This window comes from Equus przewalskii, chromosome 2 (assembly GCF_037783145.1).
Source record: "Equus przewalskii isolate Varuska chromosome 2, EquPr2, whole genome shotgun sequence".
NCBI classification, from domain to species: Eukaryota; Metazoa; Chordata; class Mammalia; order Perissodactyla; family Equidae; genus Equus; species Equus przewalskii.
In genome coordinates this window covers 11,522,517-11,544,785 of record NC_091832.1, presented here as the reverse complement: position 1 = coordinate 11,544,785, position 22,269 = coordinate 11,522,517, and the positions used below count along the sequence as shown (strand labels likewise).

The 22,269-nt window shown below is 54.2% G+C and overlaps 1 protein-coding gene and 1 long non-coding RNA gene across 5 annotated transcripts in view; both read left to right on the top strand.

The window, feature by feature from the left end:
• LOC139079236 (uncharacterized) overlaps positions 1-22,091 on the top strand; it is an 88,948-nt gene extending 66,857 nt beyond the window's left edge. The window contains exon 2 of the long non-coding RNA XR_011532658.1: positions 22,023-22,091. This is a non-coding gene — a long non-coding RNA (uncharacterized lncRNA). The remainder of the gene's footprint in view (positions 1-22,022) is intronic.
• CYP4B1 (cytochrome P450 family 4 subfamily B member 1) lies at positions 178-22,091 on the top strand. Of its 4 annotated transcripts, none has more exons than XR_011532595.1 (13): positions 178-636; positions 12,125-12,266; positions 12,447-12,491; positions 13,062-13,189; positions 14,014-14,138; positions 14,437-14,588; positions 14,740-14,846; positions 15,559-15,749; positions 17,525-17,658; positions 18,405-18,469; positions 18,576-18,658; positions 19,072-19,979; positions 21,747-22,091. XR_011532595.1 is itself a non-coding variant. In XM_070592861.1 (12 exons), exons 1-12 carry the CDS (start codon positions 457-459, stop codon positions 19,262-19,264), a joined length of 1,545 nt encoding a protein of 514 aa, XP_070448962.1. In that variant the 5' UTR covers positions 178-456; the 3' UTR covers positions 19,265-22,091. The 4 variants fall into 4 exon arrangements, 2 of the variants coding, with proteins under 2 accessions (XP_070448962.1, XP_070448970.1); XR_011532592.1 differs by having other exon boundaries at positions 21,714-22,091; XM_070592861.1 differs by having other exon boundaries at positions 19,072-22,091.
• Positions 22,092-22,269: the final 178 nt, after the last annotated feature.

Here is a 22,269-nt window from a genome sequence, read left to right as displayed (position 1 = left end):
TAGAGAGGACAGGCAAGCTGAGCCTCAGTTACGTTATCAGGAAAATGGGTATAAAGAGCAAGTACCTATGACCTGCCTGTTTGGATTAAACGAGAGAGTGTTTCGAAAGTGCCTGAAACATACAAGGTGCTTCAATGAAAAGGCAGTCGTTATCATGTGATGATCACACCAAGAATTGCCTTCTGTGTGCTCCTCCAAGGAACCAAGGCCGGACAGCCATTGCCTGGTTTCTTTGAAGTCCATTGCCTGGTTTCTCTGTAGCTGAGATCTGTCTTCTCTGTTGTCTGTGACTCCTGAGGCTGCTGTCTCCGCCCTGTGGAGCTCAGCCCAGCCTGGGCTGCTACTGGCTGTAGGGCGTGGCTGGGAGTGGGAGCTGGCAGGTGCCTGGATCCAGAGTACAAGGGAACCCGGGACAGCAGGAGGCAGGCCAGAGACTAGGTGGCTGCATCTCCAGCCATGGTGCCTGTCCTGCTCCCCTTGAGTCTGTCCTACCTGGGCCTGTGGGCTTCTGGACTGATCTTGGTCTTAGGCTTCCTCAAGCTCCTTAGTCTGCTGCTGCGGAGGCAGAAGCTGGCCAGGGCTATGGACAGCTTCCCAGGTCCCCCCACGCACTGGCTCTTCGGGCACGCCCTCGAGGTACGTGGAGGGGAGAGAGGGGCAGAGAAAGAAAATGGCCTCCTCTCCTTCAGAGAGTCTGGCATAATCCTCTGGGGCCATGTACGGAGATGCTACATTTGGGCAGGGGGATGACATCTTGGAGCCATGGTTCCCGTTCAGCTTTCCACTGATCTCCCCCTCACTGCTGCCTTCTGAGCTGGCCTCAGATGGGGAACACTTCACAGTTGGGGCCCAAGCAGGCCGCAGACTCCTTCCCATCATTCTGAGGCCCAAGGTTCACACAATGCTGTGCTAAGGGCTCAGCAAGAGTGCTGGGGAGAAATCTCCTGGACAGTCCGATAGAACTAGGCAATGTTGTTTAGAGGGTGACCAGCGCCCCCTTTGTTCTGTGCAATGTAAAGATTTCCATTTTTAAGACTGAAAAGAAAAGTGAAGGCAGAGATGAGTGCTGTCACCTGAGAGACCTCTCCAGGTGAGTGAGCGGTTGGTGGCCCGAAGGTGGGGTTCTCCCTGCCAAACCTCTGGGCTGGCTTGGGAGCCGTGGCATCTCCTGGGTTCAAATCCTGGCTTGTTCTGCCCAGTTATCTCAGCGTGGTGGGGCCCACCTTAGCATCCATTGTCAGGAACACCTCTCAGTCCCCTGCCATAATGGGGATGTGGACCAGAGGTTTCTGAACACAGGGCAAGGGACACCTGCACTGGAATCAACTGGGAGAAGCAGATTCCTTCTGAGAAATCTGCTCCTCCAGAGTCCCTAGAGATCCTAATTACCATATTAGAACTAGAAGTCTGAAGTTGGAAACCTCCCCAAGTGTTTTGATCTGCAGCCAGGGTTGGGAAGCCAGAGATTAAGGCTCAGAGAGAGGTGTGATGACTTCTTCCACCTCCTGAGTACACTTTCCCATTTCCAGTCTAGGGAATTGTGTCTCCTCCACGATTGATGATGGGAATGTGCTTGACCTCTGGGTGAGGACTGCCCAGGCTTATTCTTGCCCCTTCAACTAACAACCCTTTCAGGATGGCCTGGTAACCTACATGCATCCTGGAGACACTCAGCAGAGGGAAGGATGGGTCTGGGAGATGAATTAGACCCAGGCCCTGCTCTCAAGGAGCTTCCTGTCTAGAGGGGAAAACAGACAGCAGAGCCTTCCCTGCCCCAGGCGAGGTGGGGTGCCTAACCGGGATTGAGCATCAGCCCCATGCTCTGTATCTCACCACTTGTCCCATTGCATTGTCATCTTCTGTTTACTGGTTCATCTTCCTCACTAGACCTAGAGGATGGAGATCTGGTCAGATTCATCGCTGTGCCCTCAGGGTCCTGCACAAGGCCTGGCACAGAGCAGGCATCACCAAAAGAAACAAACAGTGAATGTTGGAGAGTAGTTGGGGGAGACGACAGAGGAGACAGAGTGATGGAGAGGACATGTGGAGGGACCAGGAGGGATTTGGGAGAGGCTTTGCTAAGTCCACAAGGAGGCCATGGCAAGGTTGTGATCCGACCATCACAGGGGTATGAGAGGCACTTAAGGAGACATTCAATCCCTTCCCTCTCGTGTCCTCTCCACTTCTACTTGCCTCCATCAAGCCTGGGCTTGCCCTTAGCCCATGGTCTTCCCTAGGACAGGGACCTGGCTCCCTCATCCCCATGTCAGAGCTGGCTGCCCTCTTTCTCCCAAATGCCCCTGCCTTCCACCTTGAGAGTGTGTGGAGGGCCTGGAACACAGCTCAGCTCTGGCTTCTTGGCTCTAACACAGCAACTGAAGGGCCTTGGTGCCAGGAGTGGTGGGCAGGACTAGAGAAGTTGCTGCTCTTGGGAGCTACAAAGGTTTCCTGGGAGCCTTGGCAGACACCACACCTCTGCCTTCCTCCAGGTCTTGGTGCTTCTGCTCTCGGTCAGAGCCAAACCTGAGCCTGAGAAATGGGGAGGGAGGAGAGGGATTATTTTTTCTAACATCAAGACAAGAAAATTGATGTTCAGAAAGGCAAGGCGTTTGCCTATGTCCATGTGGTAGCTAAGGAACTGAGACAAGACTGGGCCCAGGACTTGTGCCTTTTCATTCAGGACACGATCAGTCCATACAGAATGACTGATGTTTGAATGCTGGGCCTGGCAATGACGGGATAGGACGGGAAGGAGGAGGACTGGTGGTGGAAGGAAGGGCCCGGGGCTGGGAAGAGCTGTCCATCAGGATTAACTGCTCCCTTCTCATCTCCAGTTACAGTCTGGAGGCCCTGGAAGCATCTACCTGTGATCCTCCTCAGTTCTCAGAATGTGTCCCCTTGAGGCAGGCTCATGTCCTATTCTTGTAGGGTCCCCCTCATTCCACTCGGGGCCCAGGGAGGACTTTGCACATAGGAGGTGCTCAGCCATATTGTTGGCCTGAGGTTGGGGCCCCTGGGAGGGGCCCGTGAATCTGACCTGTGTCTGTCTGTGTGCCTGTGTTGGAGGTCGGGGAAGGGAGGGGGAAATGCCAGCTCCCAGCCTGGGAAAGGTGATCCTCTGAGACTGCATAGGCCTCTTCTCTGGCCCCACCCATTGCTGGGACCGTTCTCTTGACCCTGTGCTGTGCAGCCCCTGGTGTGGGGCTCTGGCTCATTTTCACTCGGCAGTGTTGATCATGGGCCTTCACTGTGCCTCCTCTCTGGGCTTCCCTTTCCTTGTCAATAACGTGGAGATAAGCCTTTTTACCTCACTGGGCTAGAAGAGGATCAGAAGAGATCAAGTACAGGTGCTTTGCAAACTGCTGGGTAGATGGATGTCAGGTGCTAAAGCATTGTAGAGGTTTTCTTGCTGCAAAACACCCTGAGGCATTTGCTTCCTTCCTCCTCTCCCTTCCTCCCAAATCAACCCAGTCTTTGGGAGCCAGATGAAGTCTCTCTTTTCCCAATCAACTAGTGTTATCTGATCAATAAGTCTGCACCTGGCCCTATGCTGAGGCCAGAGGATGAAGAAACAAGACTAGAGGTGGCCTTTGAGGACCTCGGTCTATAGGAAACAAATAACACAGCGCAGTGTTCCAGACCCTTGGGCCCAGGGAGGGGATGCTGAGGTGAGGCCTATGTGATCTGGAAGCAGCAGCCTGTGGACGTGCAGAAGGAAGAGTGGAAGACACTACCTGCGCAAAGGCACAGACGCTGGAAAGAGCGTTGTGTGTTTAGAAAATAAGTTTGTTCAACAAATATTTGTTTCTCGAAGTCTAGTATGTGCCTATGTTACCAGCTCTGCACAGCTAGAGTGATGAGAGGGAGACAGAACGGAGAGGATGAAGCTGGAAGTGAGTAGGGGCAGACCACGTAGGACCTTGTCAGAAGGCTGTACTTTATTCTGAGAGCAATTGTGCACCATTGAAGGGATTCCAGCAGGGGAGTGACAAGCTCAAATTCGTGTGGTAGAAAGGTCACTTTGGCTTTTGGTGGGGACTAGATTGGCAGAGACTTCAGATGATTTAGGCAGACAAGGACGAGGCGGAGGCAGCGACTCAGGCAGATGTTGGAGGAGTGAAGCAGCGAGACAGAGAGAAGTGAGAGGTAGAGCGGCTGTCTTGGCACCGTGGGCACAGGAAAGGGAGGCATTAAGGCCCCACCACAGCCAGATGTGGGGTGACAGTGAGGCCCCCTTCATGCGCTAGGAAAAAAGGGGGCACAGGATTGCCCTGGGAGCTTTGTTACACTGTGGCATCAACATAGCTGGATCAGAGCAGAGTTCGGCAAAGTCACCTAAAGAGAGAAAAGGACCTTTGATCCACAAGACTGGACTGTAACCAGGAGGAATGAATTTCTATATTTAGGTATAAACATGTGTGCATCTGAGACCCAGGAAGAGGAGTCTGAGGGCCTGGAGGCAGCTGTCTGTCTCTGGGCATAAGAATGTTAGGGTCTGGATTTGGAGATTGTCATGGCAGGACCCTCCTCATGGGAGCTGCTACATCAGGCTGTCTTAATTCCAGTTTCTGGAGTCCGGTGTAAGAATAACTTGGTGGACCTGGAGGGGAGAGGGGCAGCCTCCACAAGGCACCCACCTTGGTATCTCTATAAATCACGGGGAAAACTCCGTTCCATGATTCTGGCTGGCATCAGGGTGGATGGTGGTTCCATTCCTAGGTACAGAAGGAGAGGCAGATTTGGGGGACAAACGTGCTGTGTTCATGTTTGGAGATGTTGGGTCTGAGGGGTCATGCAGAGATGTCCAGGGGTGGTCAGGAGAAAGATAATCTGGAAGGAGCTGTTGATTTAGGAAGCAGTGTCAGGAGGATGGGAAAGGAAGCCACAGGAGCTGATGAGAGCCTATGGGGAGAATGTACAGTGTGGGAAGAGGCCAAGGTCTGGATTTTGGGAGCCTCCATCTTTCATTTAACATCATTTCATTTAACATCATCATTTAACATATGATGGGTGAGAATTGCTGAGAAGGGGCATCAGGAGAGGTGAGAGGACATGTAGGAGAGAGTTCCAGAAAGAGAGGGGAATCGACTGTGTCACAGCATCTGGAAGTCCTCTGGGCTTACTTACCACCAAGGAGGGTACTGGTCATCTTCGCAAGAGCAGTGGCAGAGAGGTGGGGGCTGTGGAGGGCGGAAGTGGAAACAGCGGAGTCAGCTCTTTGGAGATGTTAGGTAATGAAGGGAGCAGGAAGTGGAGTGTAAGTTAGAAGAGGAAGTGGAACCAAGGGGAATCTTGTTTTGTTTTTTAAGTGGGATAGACTTGAGCCTGTTTTAAATGCAGAAGGGCAGGAGCCAGTGGAGAGGGTGGGGTCTGTGATGTGGGAGAGATAGGGACTGATTGATGGTTGAGGTGCTTGAAGGGAGGGTTGGAATCTAAAGGGATTGGCCTTGGAGAGGCCCTGGACTCCTCCTCTACTGGAACGGAAGGGAAGGTGGGGAGGTTGGGTGAGGGCAGCTGGCTCTTCAGGTCAGGTTGCTGACTTTTAGGGATTTCTTATCTAATGGCTTCTATTTTTTCTGGGAAGTGAAGCAAGGCTACTTTTCTGGGAGCCAGGAGCAGAGGGCTGGAGGGGACAGTTGAGGAAAGAGAAGTTATGGAGGTACAGATTGTGGCCAATGCCACGGGGCTTTCTAGAAGGTATTTCCGCTGATCTCTGCTCAAATGTCACCTCAGAGGGGCCTTCCCTGACCCTCGCAGCTCCCGTCTACAGTAGCAGCCCTGCCCTTATCCTCCTGTATTTTTCTTCCTCGAGTTTTCCTGCCTGAAATTATCTTACTGGTGTATTTGATTCTTGCTGATTTCCTTTCTCCCCACCTGGAATGTAAGCTCAGGAGGTCAGGGCTTGTGTTGTTCTCACTGTGTTCCCCGGATCTGGCACCACGCCTGGCATTGAGAGTGGGTGCTCATGCCCTTTTGAATATGTGAATGAATCCCTGGGGGACCCAACTTGGGGCAGTAAAGCTGCTGACACAGGGTGAGGACCAATGTCTGCAGCCCTCTGGACTCTTGGGCACTTCTTGGCCCCTACTCTGCTGTATTCTTAGGTTTTTGGGTGCTTCCCTGTGCTCCCCCTTCACCAGGGTCATCACTGGGGCTGTGTTCATCTTTGGTGCTGGCACAGGGAGGGTTGGGGCAGAGCATACGCTTTGGAACAGAAACACCTGGACTTGAACGTTGTGAAACTTTGGCAAGGCCCACTGTCAGTCTTCAAAAACAGCAACCAATTTAAGAGGGAAGAGAGTCCACCATCATCAGTCTTTGTCTCGAGATGTCTGTTTTCCTATTAGCTTCACAGTTGTTTGGAAGACAATATTTGTTTGGCCCAGGCTAAAGTTCTGGCCCTGTCCAAACAGTCCAAAGTTTCCAGGAGTACGACGTGTAGGCAGTTCCTGTGAAATGGCTGTGCCAGCTTTATTTTAAAATGGCTCCACTCTGTCGACTTTTCACACCACCATCACTTCTTAGCCAATATGTGTGCCTAGGGGAGTCGTGGTGACTCATGTCGATCTCACCCAAAGTCTCTCTGCTCTTCCTATTGAGCCAGAGGTTCCTCTGTGTGTTGCTTGTTCACACGTGTTCTTGTGTTCACACGTTCACACGTATATGTGTAGTTGCACACTTGTCTCTGAAAAAGAGGCTGGAGGATGAAGCCACCCATTGGTCACTCTGTTGTGGAGGGAGTCACTTCTCTGTTCCTTGGGGCGTTACACATTGGATCCCCTCTCTCCAGGCTCCCGTGGCTGTACGCTCAATCCCATAGTTGAATCCCCAAAAAGTTTGTGTAATTTGAGTGCATTTTTTTGGACTGATTTTTATGGCTATTTCAAAGATACTTCCACTTCTCAATTTTAGTTGGTTCCTCTTGGTGGGTGCTCCTAACCCTTGAGCTTTGAATATACAGCTTTGCTGTCCTTGACACTGGCTAGGGCTCACTCACACGCAGAGTGCTGACCAATCTTGTTGGGGGGACAGTGACTGTGTGGTGGGGGAGATGACTGTGACTAGGGCCCCCAAGGGCACCTGAGGATGTCCATCCCGGAGGAGAGCAGACCCAGGAGGACCTGGCCCCTGATCCCCAATCCCTGCAGGATGTGCCTGGGCTGTGGGAGCCTGTGTCACCCCAGAGACAGACTGGAGACTTATGGGGGGGCCACAGCCCGGTGGCTTTCTGTTCAGTGACCAAGAAGTATTTTAAAGCAATTAAGACAGTCCAAGGGTGGCTGAGCTGTTTGAAAAGCAGTCAGTTTTCTGTCCCCAGAGATGTGTGAGCTCTTGGGGCTGGATTCCCACCTGGTTAAGGTGCTGGGCCAGGCCGCCCTGGCCTGGAGATCAGCATGAGTTGCCTGGAGGCAGCCGCACCATGGTGAGGAAGAGGAAAGCCCTGCCCTCTCCCCTCCCTAACCATCTGTTTTTCTGACCTCTCGTCCCCACTTTGAGCAGATGTATTTTTGTTCCCAAGCAGCCCCCTGGGAGAGCTGTGGCTGAACTGACTGGCTGAGCAGGCAGCTTGTTTCTTGAAGGCTAGCCAACTGAGCTCCAGGTCAACTGGCTGCTGGCCTGGGCAGGCTTGCTAACAGGGGAGGCAGCAAAAGAGCCTGAGTCAGTGTCGCAGTCTACCTGACTCATGTGGGACAACTCCCTGTGGTCTGTGGGCTGCACTGTTCTCACCTATAAAGATGGAGTGTGCTTGCTCTAGGTGATGTTGAAGTCTCAGATCTGATGCTTGGAGCAAAGCTTACTCAGACTGTGCGGGAGGAGAAGAGGGTAGTAACTTATGCTTGCGCTTGCCAATCCACCCCGATTTGTTTTCTTGGCGAGGCCAACAAGGAGTGCAACTGTGAGGCTGAGGGAGTGCGGCTGGGGAGTTGGGCTCAGCGAATCACCTCCATGCTTTGCTCTTTCCCTACTTCCTTCCTTCTGGAGAAAAACAAGGCAGCCCATCTTCAGAGCTCTATAGGGATCCCAGCTTGGGGCATCTGAGGACGGGTCTGAGGTGTCCCGTTGTGTAACCCAGAGGAGCTGGCCAGGCAGCCATCTGGCCCCCAGAGAGGATGCCCAGTCCTCTTGGAGAAGCTGCAGTTCCACTAGTGGGGCCAGGTGCAGAGAGCTGTCCTCACTCCTACCAGGTTCCTGGGACAATCAGGGCACATAGGAGAAAGCTGGCACAGGGAGGCAGGGGCCAGCTCAAGCTGTGAACCCGTGGTCAGCATGACATCAGGGTCTCCAGTCCCTGGCAGAGATGCGGCAGAGAGTCACACTCATGGCTGATGAGGAGGGGAGTGGAACTCAGATGAACCAGATCCACCAAGAGCTCCTTCCAACCCTGAGATCCCGTGAGTCTGGCTTCCCTGTGACCTAAGCCTCTCATTGCTCTCTGTCCAGTTGGGCTTCCCGGACCTGGGAGGAATGGAGAGCAGGGGAACAGCCATGGAGATCAGAAAGTTGGCAAGGAAAACCCAGGATGGCAGTTGGAAAAACAAGAGAGACACAGGAAGAAGGGGACATTCCCAGGGACACGAGCCATGAAGGAGGCAGGAAAGGGAAGGGGTTAGGGACACCAGAAGGTTCCCTCTTACCAGTGGATGGAGATGAGCTTCATCACTCTGTGCCGTTTTTGACAGGTGTGCACAAGGGCAGTGAAAACTCTTACAACCCCCCTGGGTCAACTCAGGATGCCGAGTTCAGAGGCAGTGAGGGAGGGGATCCTTGGGGAGATTACACTGCCTCTGCAGAGGGTCTGGAGGAGAGGAACCCCGGAGAAGGCACAGATGGGTGGCTGGAGACCAGAGCAGCCAGGCTGAAACGCCAGGGCCCTTGGGGGAAGTGGCTTGGGTCAGAGAAAGATCCTAGGGGGCTACATTACCAGATGCCCTGTGTCGTTCGTCAAGGCTGTTTCCAGGAAGATACAGCATGGGTTAGTTGAGTGGATTATGACTATAAAGGGCGCTTTACAGGGAGGAAAAGGGGGACCAGCACCTGCACAGACCTCAACATGAATGGCACACATTGAATTGCGCAGTGCACAACTTACACAACTGACACAGCAGCCCTGACAGACTTCAATGTACAGAAGAGTGTGTGGGGCTCTAACCTGAATTAGAGCACTACTAACCTACCAGCAATAGGCAAGTCAGTTCACATCTCTGAGCCTCAGTTTTCTCATCTGTAACATGTGAGTAATTATCTGTTCCACGTTAGGTGCGTGAGGCAATCTGTGAACTCCCTCACATAGAACCCGGCATATAGTAGATACTCAACACAAATCTGTCCCCTTCCATTCTCTATGTACAGAGGCAGAAAGTGGAAACAAGAGGTGAAACTGGACACCAGCCAGAGCAGGCAGACTAGGGCCTGCAGGAAAAACAAATGGAAATCTGCACTGTTGCTCCCACACAGGAAGTGCTGGTGGGACCACCACCTGGACTGTGTCTGAGGCCCTGTGCAGAGCTCCACGGTGACCTGGAGATGCCACAGTGTGATCTGTGCACTTGGGAAACCCAGAGGTGGAGGTTCCATGGCTAATGAACCATGTGACCAAGCCTCCTTTCCTCACGTGTGCAATGGGAATTATGGTAGTGCCCGTTTTATAGCATTTTGTGAGAATTAAAGGAAAGAATTGAATAGCAGGATTAGCACAGTGTCTGAACACATTAAATGGTCAATGAATGTCAATGTTAACAGTGTTACTTTTGTTTTGTTCTGGGTGCAAGCAATTGTAACAGGAAGCACAATGTGGATAAGGTCCCAGCAGGGCTGGAGAGGCTGAGAGGAGGTAGAGATTTCAGTCACGGAGGACCGGAGAAGTTTCCAGAGAAGGGCATTCAAGCTGGATGTCGAGTAACAGGTGGAATTTCAGCAGGCGTCCTGGCTAGAGTGTGTACCATGAGCAAGGAATGGTCTAAGCAAAGGCACAGAGATGATGCCACACCCCAGGAGGCCATCGTAGCTCTAAGCATTCACACTCACAAGCCTACCGTGGGCACAGTGAGCATCAGTCCACTCCGAGGATCTGGGCAGCTTGCCAGCAAGGCAGCGTCACTCTTTCCTCACCACATCCACACAGACATGGTCGATCCACGCCAGTGGGTGTGGGCCCATCCTGTCTTAGAATCCCGATGCCCCACAGAACTCCAGTGTCCCCTAACCATCCCAGGGTTCTTGCAGCATCCACGCACATTACAGGAGTCACCAAACTCAGGGAAGCCCAAAGCATGGTGTCCTCCTGATAGTTCATTCGTGGTTCTTCGCATTTCAGAAGTTATTTACCAACCCATGTTCATTTTTGCCATAGCCATGTTGTCGAGTGTCATCTTCAAAAGCAAAATTGCTTATTTTATTGTCAAAATGAGTTTATTTGGGAACAGCCAAAAGAATTGAGATTTGGGAAGTGCACGTTACGGCACCATAGGCAAATCGAGAAGACAAAGGGGGGAGCTGGTTTCATACAGAAAAAGGGGGAGTCGGGAGTGGCTGTTCTAGAGGAAAGTCCATTGGGGGGAAGTAGCAGTTCAGGGCGGCAACAGCTTCTCATTGGCTGGGCTGCAGCATTTCTCACTGGCTGGGCTGTTGCCAGGTGGGGAGAGAAATCTTCCTTCAGTATTAAAGCAGTTTTAGCTCCTGTCTGAGATGCAAGCATCCCTCTCTTCCTGGTTGGGGTAATGGACATATGGGGTAGGGGTGAGTGTTCCTGCTCCAGGCCCTCCTGACTGCAACTTAGTTACGGTTTCTTTGATTAATTTCCACACTAGCAACACCGTTAACATTCTCCAGTTACCAGGTTTCCTGGGAGACGGAGTTGGAGAGTGTAATCCAAGGTCAGCTTCCCAGGGGATCAGGACAAGGTCTGGTTAGTCCTTAGCCACAGGTGGAAGGATCTCAGGGCATGTTCAGAGCACATTCTCTAGTACAGTTTGGGGGCGATCGGGAGTAGGATGTGGCGGGAGAGGCAGGGAGGAGACTTGGAGGAAGGTGTTGGGAAGGGGAGGCTTGCAGGGAGGGAAGTCGAGGCTTAGTCTGTGCGGGATCCAGCGCTAGGTGCCTCCAGGCGTTATGTCAGTCAAGGGCCTTGAATGCCACACAACGGTTATGGACTAGTTTGAAAAGAGGGACAAGATGTATTAAATGCAATGCAGAAGTTTTCATAAAAGTATTTATCACACACTCGATCTACACAAAACCCCTCTGGGTGAGTAGTTGAGCTATAAAACCCTCAGAGAGCACACAGCTCCCTCTGGATGGTTTCTCCAATCTCATCTCAGACCTCTGTCCCACCAAGTGGCAGCTCCTGGAATACCCCACACTCTTTCCCACCCCAGAGCCTCTGTGCCTGCTGTTCCCTAACCAGCAAGGCTCTTCCCTTACTCTTCACCTGGCCAGCTCCTTGTCATCCTTTGGGTTCCACTTGAAATGTCATCTCCAACAGGAGCCATCCTGGATCACTCCATCTAAGCAGGTCTCCCTGTTGGTCTGTCTCATAGCACAAGGTTTATTTCCTTCTTCACAGACACTACTGTCTGTAGTGCTTTTACCTAACTGTTTACTTACTTATTATCAGTCTTCCCCAGAGAATGAAAGGGCAGGACCATGTCTGCTTCATTCCCCTGAGACGTCTAGACAGTGTCCTGCACATGCCAGGTCCCCAATAAAAATGTGTCAAAGGACTTCACAGGGGTGGAATCGAGGTGTTTCTGTATTGCACAAGCTGGTATAATCTTTCTAATGAAAAAGCTTTAGTGCTGAAGAGAAAGCTCTTTCTGGCTGCAGTGTCGACAGAGTCTTGGTAGCAGGAAGGAGATGGAAGCAGCTTGGCCAGTTTGGGGTTGTTGAGTCAAGCCAAGTGCAATAAGAGGGTGGCTTGGGCTTAAAGCAGTGTCTCTGGGGCTGGAGAGGGGCCTGAGCCCAGAGATGGATGGGACTGGGGGACTGGCTGGGAGGGGGTGCAAGAGGAGGGAGAGACCCTCCAAGGGACTGTCTGGGCGGCCTCCTCTCTTCCCTGCCCAGGGTCTTGGGGCCTGGCTGGTGATGTTGGGTTCCTGAGTGGCCTGGACCTCTGTTGCCATTTCAGCTCCAGCAGACAGGGAGCCTGGACAAGGTGGTGTCCTGGGCCCACCAGTTCCCCTACGCCCACCCACTCTGGTATGGGCAGTTCCTTGGCTTCCTGAACATCTATGAGCCTGACTATGCCAAAGCTGTGTATAGCCGAGGGGGTGAGTGCTCCTGGGAGAGGGTGGGGCTTCCTGAGAACAAAGGCCTTAGGGCACCATGTGGGGAGGAACCCAGGCCTGCCCCCTGAGTCGGGGCAGCTGAAGTCCCCATCCTGTTTATCAGCAAGACTCCTGTAGGATCCCCCAGTCCCCAGCTGGCCTGATCTTCTCTTTTTCCTGCAGACCCTAAGGCACCGGATGTTTATGACTTCCTCCTTCAGTGGACTGGTGAGTGGGCATCTGCCCTCCCAGCTCAGAGCTTTGGAGCTGGGCGACCAGGATCCTTCCCTGCTTTGCCACTCCCTGCCCTGTCCACTTAGTCAGTTATCCCATTAACCAGACTACCAGGCTTCCAAGGGCCCCTCCTAAGCTCAGCTGCTCCATGGGGAGACACGGAAGGAGGCAGAAGATCCCCTGGCTGGTCGGGAAATGGGGCTCAGGTACCTTCTCCTGCTGGCTGAGTCCTTCTCCCTGGAAAGGCAGGGCCAGGCCTCTGAAAATGTGTGAGTGTGCAGAACAGCTTCCTGGAGGAGGTGGCACTAGATTGGTCCTAAGAGATTTGATGGGTTTTGGTGACCAGGGCAGAGCCTGAGGAATGGAAGGGTGGTAGGACCAAGGCAGGTGTCACGGAGGCTGTGAGGCTGTCTGGGTGGCTGGAAGGCAGAGCTGGGTGGGGATATGCGGCTGGGCAGGCAGGACAGGGGTGGGATTGGGTGGGCTGTGCTTGTCCCCAGGCTACCAGGGGTGGGGCAGGATTGTGTGGACTGACCAGCACTCCCTCTCCCATCCTTTCCCCAGGGGAAGGCCTGCTGGTCCTTCATGGGCCCAAATGGTTCCAGCACCGCAAGCTGCTCACGCCTGGCTTCCATTATGATGTACTGAAGCCTTACGTGGCCGTGTTCGCCAACTCCGCCCACACCATGCTGGTGAGCACCCTGTCAGGTTCCTGGAGGCTGTGGCTGCTGGCCAGACCCTCCCCACCTGGCTTTCCCTGGGGGAGGGCAGCGAGGAGAATCCCTGAGGCCCTGAGGCCCCATTCTGCCTGCCACAGCAGTGCTGAGCCTTCTCCACCTGCCACCTGCTGAGTGCAGGTGCTGACCAGGTGCTGAAGGTCCCAGTGGCCAGGCAGCCCTGGCCCTCCTCTCCACCAGGAGACCCAGCCCTCCCTTGCAGACCAAAGGGCCTCAGTGAGGCTCCAAGAAGGCTCCTACTGTAGCAGATTTGAGGGCTGCCTGTGTGTGAGGATATTAGGAAGGCCTTTCACATGTGAAAAGTGTCTCCTCCTCATTCTCTGTCTCCCTTGACTGCATCAAACAACCGCATTAGCACCTCATCTCTAAAAGGGATGCTGAGGTCAGGGGGCAGGCTCAGGGTCTCGGGGCTGATAATCTCAGAGGTTACCAGGGCTAGGATCCTCCTTTTGGAGGAACTCCTCCCCAGCATGACTGCAGGCCTGACTTACTCACAGACTGTGCTGGGGAGCTCACCACCCCTCGGGCCTCCTCTTCCCGTCTATGCAGGCTGCCCCGGCTGGGAGGAAGTGTCCTTGTGCACGTGCAAAGCCTGCCTTCTGGTCCTGCCCTCTGACCTGCAGCCCCTACCCACCCCCACCCCCGCATTCTGGCATGATGGAGGCCAGGCCAGGGACCGGGGGTGCATGGGAGGAGGACAGGCTGTGGGTTCTGGAGGGCAGGGGTGGGGCACCCAGTCCAGCAGGCCCCTCACATTACTTTCCCTCTCTCTGCTCCAGGACAAGTGGGAGGAGATGGCTCGTGAAGATAAGAGCTTTGACATCTTCTGTGATGTGGGCCACATGGCGCTGGACACTCTCATGAAGTGCACCTTTGGCAAAGCAGACACTGGCCTGTGTCACAGGTCAGGGGGCTCTTGGGGCTGACCACACTCTCCACCCAGGCCAGGTCCGAGGGGAGACTTGGCAGGACTCCTGGGCCCTGGTCTCAGAGGAGATAGGGTCCTGCCATGGGTAGCCCCAGCTCGGGGGGAGCAGGACCTTCTCCATGGCAGGGTGACAGATTCTGGCTTTAGTGGGGAGACTTAAGGACAGGGAGAGGAAGGCAGAAAGCGCTGCAGTTGGGGAGGCTTCTGGAATGGAGCTGCTCGGGCTCTGCTGGAAGTCAGTGTCTGAGAGACCCTCCTTTTCTCGGCTGTGCAGGGACAGTAGCTATTACCAGGCGGTCTGTGAGCTCACTCTGCTGACACAGCAGCGCATCGACTCCTTCCAGTACCACAACGACTTCATCTACTGGCTCACCCCCCATGGCCGCCGCTTCCTGCGGGCCTGCCAGGTGGCCCACGACCACACAGGTGGGCCTTTACCGCAGGGCCCACTCGCAGAAAAACTAGCTTTTAGTCCAGCTTCTTTTGGCCCCTCTATGGTCTGTCCCTTTGCAAGAGCTTGGTTCCCCTTAGAGCTGAGGATGGGTCCCAGACAGTGACACCCTGTGCTCTGGCCCAGACCGGGTCATCAGGGAACGGAAGGCAGCCCTGCAGGACGAGAAAGAGCAGGAGAAGATCCGGAAGCGGAGGCACCTGGACTTCCTGGACATTCTCCTGGGGGCTCGGGTGAGTGCCTGCCCAGCTGAGAACTGGTCCCAGAGGGCCTGCACACCATCCTCTGGGACGGGGCTCACTGGAGAGCAGCAGGGGCTCTTAACCATTGCTGTCTTCTTTCTCCTGCAAACATGACCTGTTCCTTGTCCCATGGCACATATCAGCACAGGCTTGGACGTGTTATGGTGCCGGGTGTGTCTGGCCGTGGCCCTGGGGAGAGATGTCTTAGAAGGGAGGTTGGGTCACAGGCTGAAAGGCCTGAAGACCAGCTCCAGACTTCTAGGATGGAAGAATCTTAGTGCCCTAGAATCATAGAATCTTAGACTTTCTTCATTCATTCATTCATCCAGAAGATGAGAAACACCTGGCCCTGCCCTCCAGACTCTTACAGTCTAGTGGAGGAGACAGGAGCTGCACGTTGACGGAGATCCCTTCCTCCACCAGGTGGCATTCTGTGTGTCAAGTGAGCAGAACTGGCAGTCAGGGCTGGGTAAGGTCACAGGTCACGTGGCCAGAGGGATCAGGGAAGGCTCCCTGGAGTAGGAGGCAGGGAAGCTGGGCTTGGGAGAACAGATAGGAATCTGTGGGAAGGTTCTAACCCTCAGTCTGAAAAGGAACTGTCCCTCCCTCCCTCGGACCTACATGTGACAACTACTGTTATGGCTTCCTCTTCGTACTCACCTCAAATGCCTTGGGCCATGTCGTTATGCCTCCTCTAACCCAGGATGAAGATGGGATCAAGCTGTCAGATGCCGAGCTCCGCGCTGAGGTGGACACGTTCATGTTTGAAGGCCATGACACCACCACCAGTGGCATCTCCTGGTTTCTCTATTGCATGGCCCTGTACCCTGAGCACCAGCAGCGTTGTCGGGAGGAGGTGCGCGAGGTCCTTGGGGACCGAGACTCCTTCCAGTGGTGAGTGAGGCTGCAGGTGAGCCCAGTCTGTCCTGCTCAGCCCCAGGGAAGGACTGTGCCCATGCTGTCTGGTGTCATCCTTGGATGACACAGCCCTCCTGGAAGCCAGGTGAGGGTGGTGGCAGCTCTCCTGGTCCCACCAGTGAGTGACGTTTTTGGGCAGCTGTGATGGACGCACCCCTGAGCCCATCTTCCCACAACAGAGCCTTTCCAGGTGTGAGTCCTGAGAGAAGGTTCAACAGGAGCCTGATTTCTTGTGTGCTGCCTCCTCTGACAGCAGAATCCGATGACCCTTCTGGGTTCCTTCAGAGAGCAGGGAGCTCTGGGAGAGAAAGAGGCGGGAATCGGGGGTGAGCAGAGCTGGCAGAGCCAGGGGAGCTGATCCCTCCACCGCCATTGCATGTGTTGTGTAGCCTCCAGAGTCATCTAGGGAGGAGAAAAGGCTGTTTCCCAAACTCCGTCACTGAAAACCTTTCCATTGTTTTCTGTTTCTTGGTTCAAGCTTGAACTCATTAACAGGACACCGATCGATGCCGATCTCTCTTTGCAGCATGATCTCTGGGCATCTCCCACAGGCTCCGCTCCCACCTCTGTCCTGACATCCCTCTCTCCCTGCCTCCCCGCCTCAGGCCTTAGCATCTGGTCAGGCACCTCACCTTTCTCTCTGGGCTCCATGAGGCATGCCCACAGCAGGGACGCAGAAGATGCTCAGTCGATGGGAGAAACTTCAAATTCACTTGAGGGGGGCTGACCTAGGATTCCAGGGCCTAAGGTTTGGAGGACGAAGTCTTCACTACCCACTTTTATTGGTCAGCTGTTGGAAACCTCCCAGAGTGTCCAGCCGTGTGTCAGGTCTTGTTGGGGGTGCAGGTGGGGAGAGGAGGAGGGGGAGCCAAGTTGCTCCCCTTGGGGAGTTTTTAGAGACAAAGTCATCTGACCACAACTAGAGAAAACACTGGAGTAGGGAAGATGGAGTGGCCCCTTACTGAGGGCAGAGGACTCAGAATGGGTGGGGCTTGATTTGGCTTTCCAGGGAGGGGTGAAACTCAGATAGGCAAAGTGAGAGAAGGCTGGGCATTCCAGGCTGGGTAACACTGTGAACGCAGCCTGGAGGCAGTGAATTAAAATATTTATTTTAAGATCACTTCATTGCATCTAGAGCTTGAAGCAACTTAAAGGAAACTTATTTAATAAAATAATAAAATACAAATGAAAATGGACCAGAGTGAAAACCTTGGAGTTTGGGGCTCTGTAATAAAGTGTTACACATAGTTGTAGTTAGACCATTCTGAGCTTGATGGTGGCAAAAGGGAAAATAAAAACATATATGTATATACTTTTACCTGAGATTTCTGTTGTTCACGCATTTATTACCTCATTTGACCAGTGTATATCAGCCCCTGTTCCTTTCCATTCTAGCTCCACAGGGAACACGAAGCAGAACTAAAGAACTGTCCTTGTGTGGCTTCTGTGGGGCCCTGGGAGACACAGGGCTGCCATTGTCTTTGATGGCTGGGTGCACATACACCTCTAGGGTCCTGTGCTTTCCCTTCCTGGCAGTGAAGATGAGGGAGGGATGGAGGCAAGCGGCACCAGAACCCCTGGGTCTGAGTGGCCACCCCACGTCCAGTCTCGCCTGGACAGTTGGAGCGCTTATGTCCCTCTGACTCTCGGGTGTGTGCTGGAGATGAAAGGGAGGCTGGGGCTGGAGCCTGCCCTCCCGTGGGATCCTGAGGCTCCCCATCCCCAGGACGGCCTGGTTGTGTTGCCGGCAGGGATGATCTGGGCAAGATGACCTACTTGACCATGTGCATCAAGGAGAGCTTCCGCCTCTACCCGCCCGTGCCCCAGGTGTTCCGCCAGCTCAGCAAGCCCGTCAGCTTCGTGGATGGCCGCTCCCTACCCGCAGGTGGATGGGGTGGCTTTGGGGATGGTTCTCTGATACTCTCTGTGCCTTTGGCGAAATCTGTGCACCAATGGGGAAGAGCTCAGGCTCTGTGTTTGGCCTGGCTCCAATCCTGGCTGCACATGAATGGGTCCCTCTTCCCCTCAGCCTCTGTTTCCTCTTCCATGAAATGGGAGTGTGAAGAGTCCCTGCCTTACCAGGTTGTTGTCAGGATTAGAGACAATGTCCATCAGGGCTGTCATGGACCACCATGCAGGTTGTGCCCTGAACAACTTCAGGAAGCATCATGCACATAGACTATGATGCTGTGCAGTGCACAACCTGACCAACTGTAAGTGGTGGCTGTGTAAAGAAAGTTTATCTTGGTATCTGGCACATAGTAAGCATCCAATGAATGGTAGCTGTTACTATTGATAGAATAACATTATGGATAACAACTTCCCCTGATAGTTAATTGAAAGCAGAAAGTGTGTAATCATCCTTGCCTGTTCTACCTCGTGGTGGGGTAGCTTCAGTGCTCCTTTTTGTGCCGGGTGCTGTGCCCAGAGCTGGGGCTGCAGGAGGCAGGTGTGACGATGATCAAAAGCCCTTTGATGTGTTGAGGGTGGTAGAGAAGGGTCTGTCAGTGGCAGTGCTCAAGCAGAGGCTGGTGTCCAGCTGTGGGGACACTGGGGGATCCTGGCCCAGTGAGGGGGTAGACCTGGCTGTCCCAGGACCACCTGGTCACCAGGCCTCTGCTCTGCCCGCAGGCAGCCTGGTCTCTCTGCACATCTTCGCCCTCCATAGGAACAGCGCAGTGTGGCCCGACCCTGAGGTACCCCATCCCTGGGCCTGGGCCTAGGCTTACATAGGGTGGGAGGCTGTGGGGGCCCACCTCCCCAAGCACCTGGCAGGTATTTAAGGAAGGCCTGTCCCCTCAGGTCTTTGACCCCCTGCGCTTTTCATCTGAGAACGTGGCCAGGCGCCATCCCTTTGCCTTCATACCCTTCTCCGCTGGGCCCAGGTAAGGAGAGGCCCAACCTCCCCAGACATGAGCAGCAGGGCGGGTGAGGATGGAAAGTATGGGGGAGGCATCATTTTGGGGAACTCTATGATGAGGGGACCATGCTGGGTTTGTGGTGACTCTAAGGCAGGGTGAGTTCCAGGGACCTTCTTCTTGCCACTGGCATATTCATGTCCCTGGCAGGTGCTGGGTGGGTGAGTCACAACTAGAGAGAGCCCCAACCCAGAATGTGAATCTACCCGGTCTGGACCCCTCACCATGCCTTCAAGATCAGTTTCTTAAGCCCAGGTCAATTAGTTGATCAGCCAATTGTTCTCCTCACAATCCTTACTGATTTTTTTGGCCACTAAGAGCACTGGATCCCTCACTCTGGACACCCCACAGCCTGATGCCATGTTGTTCTCTCACCGCAGGAACTGCATCGGGCAGCAGTTTGCCATGAACGAGATGAAGGTGGTCACGGCCCTCTGCTTGCTGCGCTTTGAGTTCGCCCTGGACCCCTTGCGGCTGCCCATCCTGTTGCCTCAGCTGGTCCTGCGCTCCAGGAATGGCATCCATCTGCACCTGAAGCCGCTGGGCCCGGGCTCTGGGAAGCAGCTCTGCTGAGAGTAGGGCCCCGGACAGCCCAGGCCATGGCCTGTCCCTGGGCACCGCCCTCCCCAGGCTGGGTTGTGCAGTAGCTGTGGCTCTCTGCCTTCCGGGGGGTTGTAGATTAGAAGGGGAGGAGGCACTGGTGTAGCCAATCACCTCGAGGGCAGGGCCATGTTGTCTATAAATGCTTATCATGCCTGTATGTGTAGGGCTTGCACCTACTTGCTTCTAGAATCTTCACTTATCTCCCATAATTGGCAGTCTTTTAAAAATGTAGCAGAAACTTACATCCAGCCTCGGTGACTCAGTGACCACAATGGAAATTGTGCCTCGGGATTCATGGATATGACCAGCCACTCACCCATTCCATGTGACAGAGGGGTGGCTTTGTCCCTTCACTGAGATGGGTTTCTTTCTTTCACTTTTGTGTGTGCACTTGGAATATAACAGAAATAAGGAAAAATTGCCTAAACCAAAAATGTCCAGAACAATGAGTTTCTCCAGCAAACTCCCAGGTGACCGCCGCCAAGGGCGAGGAATATGCAAGATGGTCTCACGGGTGTGCCTTCTGCCCCCCGAGATAGGTCTCTGCGGCATTCCTGACATCGTCAGCATCTGTGTCACAGCCACCTGGTGCTCTGGCCATTTGGGCTTTCGCTGGGAAGGTGGCAGAGTGGCATTCGAGGGGGCTTCCTGGAAGAGATGGTGCTTGAATCAGGCCTTGAGGCAGGTGAGGCCCGAAGCTGTAAGGAAGGACTTTTGGGGAGGCCTTAGGTGGGGCCCATGCTGAACCAGAGACCCTTCCCCAGGAGTCCCTGCAGCAGCTGCCTGATGGCTGGGGGCACACTCTCCTCTAGGGCTCCAGCCCAAGGCCATCAAGTGGGCTCCAACCGAGGAATTAGACAGCTGTTGAAGGGAGGGCATGGAGAATGGGGGAGGGATGGGAGAGGGGAATTCTGGCCCTGGCACTTGGGAGGTCTCTATGCTGCCCTGGGGATGCACCATCTGGAGACACATCCTTCCTGCTATTGATGCTTCCCTCCTCAGATGAGGGCCACAGCCCTGGAAGGTTGGCATGGGCCACCTGCTCACTCCTGCAAAGCCCTTTTGAGAACCACACTTCCTTGCCCACCTGAGGCTGGGATGCCAAGGCCCCAGCCAGGCTGTCTCCCATGCCACCAACTTTTACCTCTGTCCTGGCCTACCTCTTTCTGCTGAAGTGAAGATAGGGTTTCTATAGTCAACACCTGGGAGCAGAGCCCAGCGGTTATAACAGCCTCTGGCCCATGGGTGGCGCCCAAGTCTTAGATGTGTCTACTTCCCCATGTCTTTGGATTATCAGGAAGCCTGGGAGTCAGAACAGGAAGCCATCATCCCACTTCAATATTAAGGGAAGGAAGCTGCCAAGATGCTCAACAGGGAGGAACTTGAGCTGAGGCCTTCCGACTCAGGCCTCTTTTGACCAAGACTCCGTAGGGAGCACTGACTCTCTCTGGGGGCAGGAGTCAGTGGGAAATAGAGCTGAGAGCTCTGGAGCCAGAGGGAAGGGGGAGGCTCCCTGTGGGAGGGGAGGACAGAGGCTGGGGACAGGTGAACTAGTCCTCCCAGCTCTGCAATCACTCCCTGCTGCCTCCTATGATCCCAGGCGTTTTTGTGCACGTGTGTGTGCACAGTGTGATGTGAGAGGGGCACACGCAGGGATGGCTGCACAGCAGTGTCTCTATGTGTGCCGGCGGGGGTATGCACACGCGTGTAAACTCATCCTGGGTTTTTCCCCTTGCCTGGAGCGAGAAGGGTCCCTTCTTGGTCACTCTCTTCATCTCCTGTGGAATCCTGTGGTTAGAGCTCGTGTCCATGGCCTGCTGCCCAGAATTCCAGGTTCCTGTTGCCTTGTACTCTCTGACATGGTCGGCGGAGCCCTTCTGCAGCACCTGATGCCAGGGCCTTGCCGACCTTCCTCTCCAGACCTCTCCCAACTTAATTTCATGCCTCAACCCCTGGTCAAGCGCTGAGTGTCCACCCTTCTTCTCAGAGCAGGGCTGAACTAGCCCAGTGACCTAGGAGGGCAAGGGACTTGGAGGGAGGTCCTGGCTCCAGGCACTGACTGGGGGAGGAGCCCCTTCCTGGAGGCAGAACATGGCATCACAGCACAGGCAGAGGGCTGCAGGGAGCTCTATCTATAGCATCCCAGCCCCTGGGCTGGGAAAGGCAGGGGATGAGAGGGGAGAAGACCTGTGTGCAGGACCAGCAAGAGAGCAGGGCTGGCTTGAGAGAGGCCGGTGGAGGAGTGCAAAGGGACCTGGTGCAGGGTCAAGGCCCAGGGTCAGGAGTGAAAGCAGGGAACAACTTGCTTTAACTATCCTCACTTAGCTGTCTGCAAAAGAAGTTAGATAATGCATTCCTAAAGCCCAGCCTCCAGGTAACATCTCTGATGCTTGGGTCACCATGGTAATGTGTGCTTAAGTTTTCAGGAACTGAGAGTTGACTCCTTGTCCAGTTCAGGCCTGTTAAGACCACTGACTCATCAACTTGGCCTGGGTGGATGACTGATAGGTGGCTCTTTGACATCAGGGGCTTGAAAATTCCACCCTCAGATCGTGTTGACGCCATCGTTTTGTGAAGACGTGTCCTACGGAGAGTCAGGAAGCTTGACTCCACTTGTGCAGAGCATCAATTACTTCACGTCTCCTTCCCGCCAATCCTCTATCCCCGCACTTCAGACTTCGCTGCCCCATTTATCCTGTAAATATTCCTAATCCCCAATTTTGGGGAGGTGCATTTGAGGCTTGTTTCCCGTTTCCTTGCTTGGCCGCCGTGGGAATAAACCCTTTCTCTACTGCGACCTCGTCTTGGTGACTGGCATTTCATGTGGCGGGTAAAACGAACCTGAATCAGTATCAGGAGGACCAGTCCCCACACAGTCTGCCAGTGTGACGGGGTTGTAGAAGCCCCTCCTCCCTGAGGGTGGCTGACCAGAGACGCAGGGGACTGTCACGGGGCTGTCCTGTGGGGGAGGTGCC

Coding starts and splice junctions, on each gene's coding strand:
- CYP4B1 (XM_070592861.1), top strand. CDS start 457: ATGGTGCCTGTCCTGCTCCCCTTGAGTCTGTCCTACCTGGGCCTGTGG. Junction 14,847..15,558: donor ACATTCTCCTGGGGGCTCGG/GTGAGTGCCTGC, acceptor CCTCTAACCCAG/GATGAAGATGGGATCAAGCT. Junction 18,659..19,071: donor CCCTTCTCCGCTGGGCCCAG/GTAAGGAGAGGC, acceptor CTCTCACCGCAG/GAACTGCATCGGGCAGCAGT.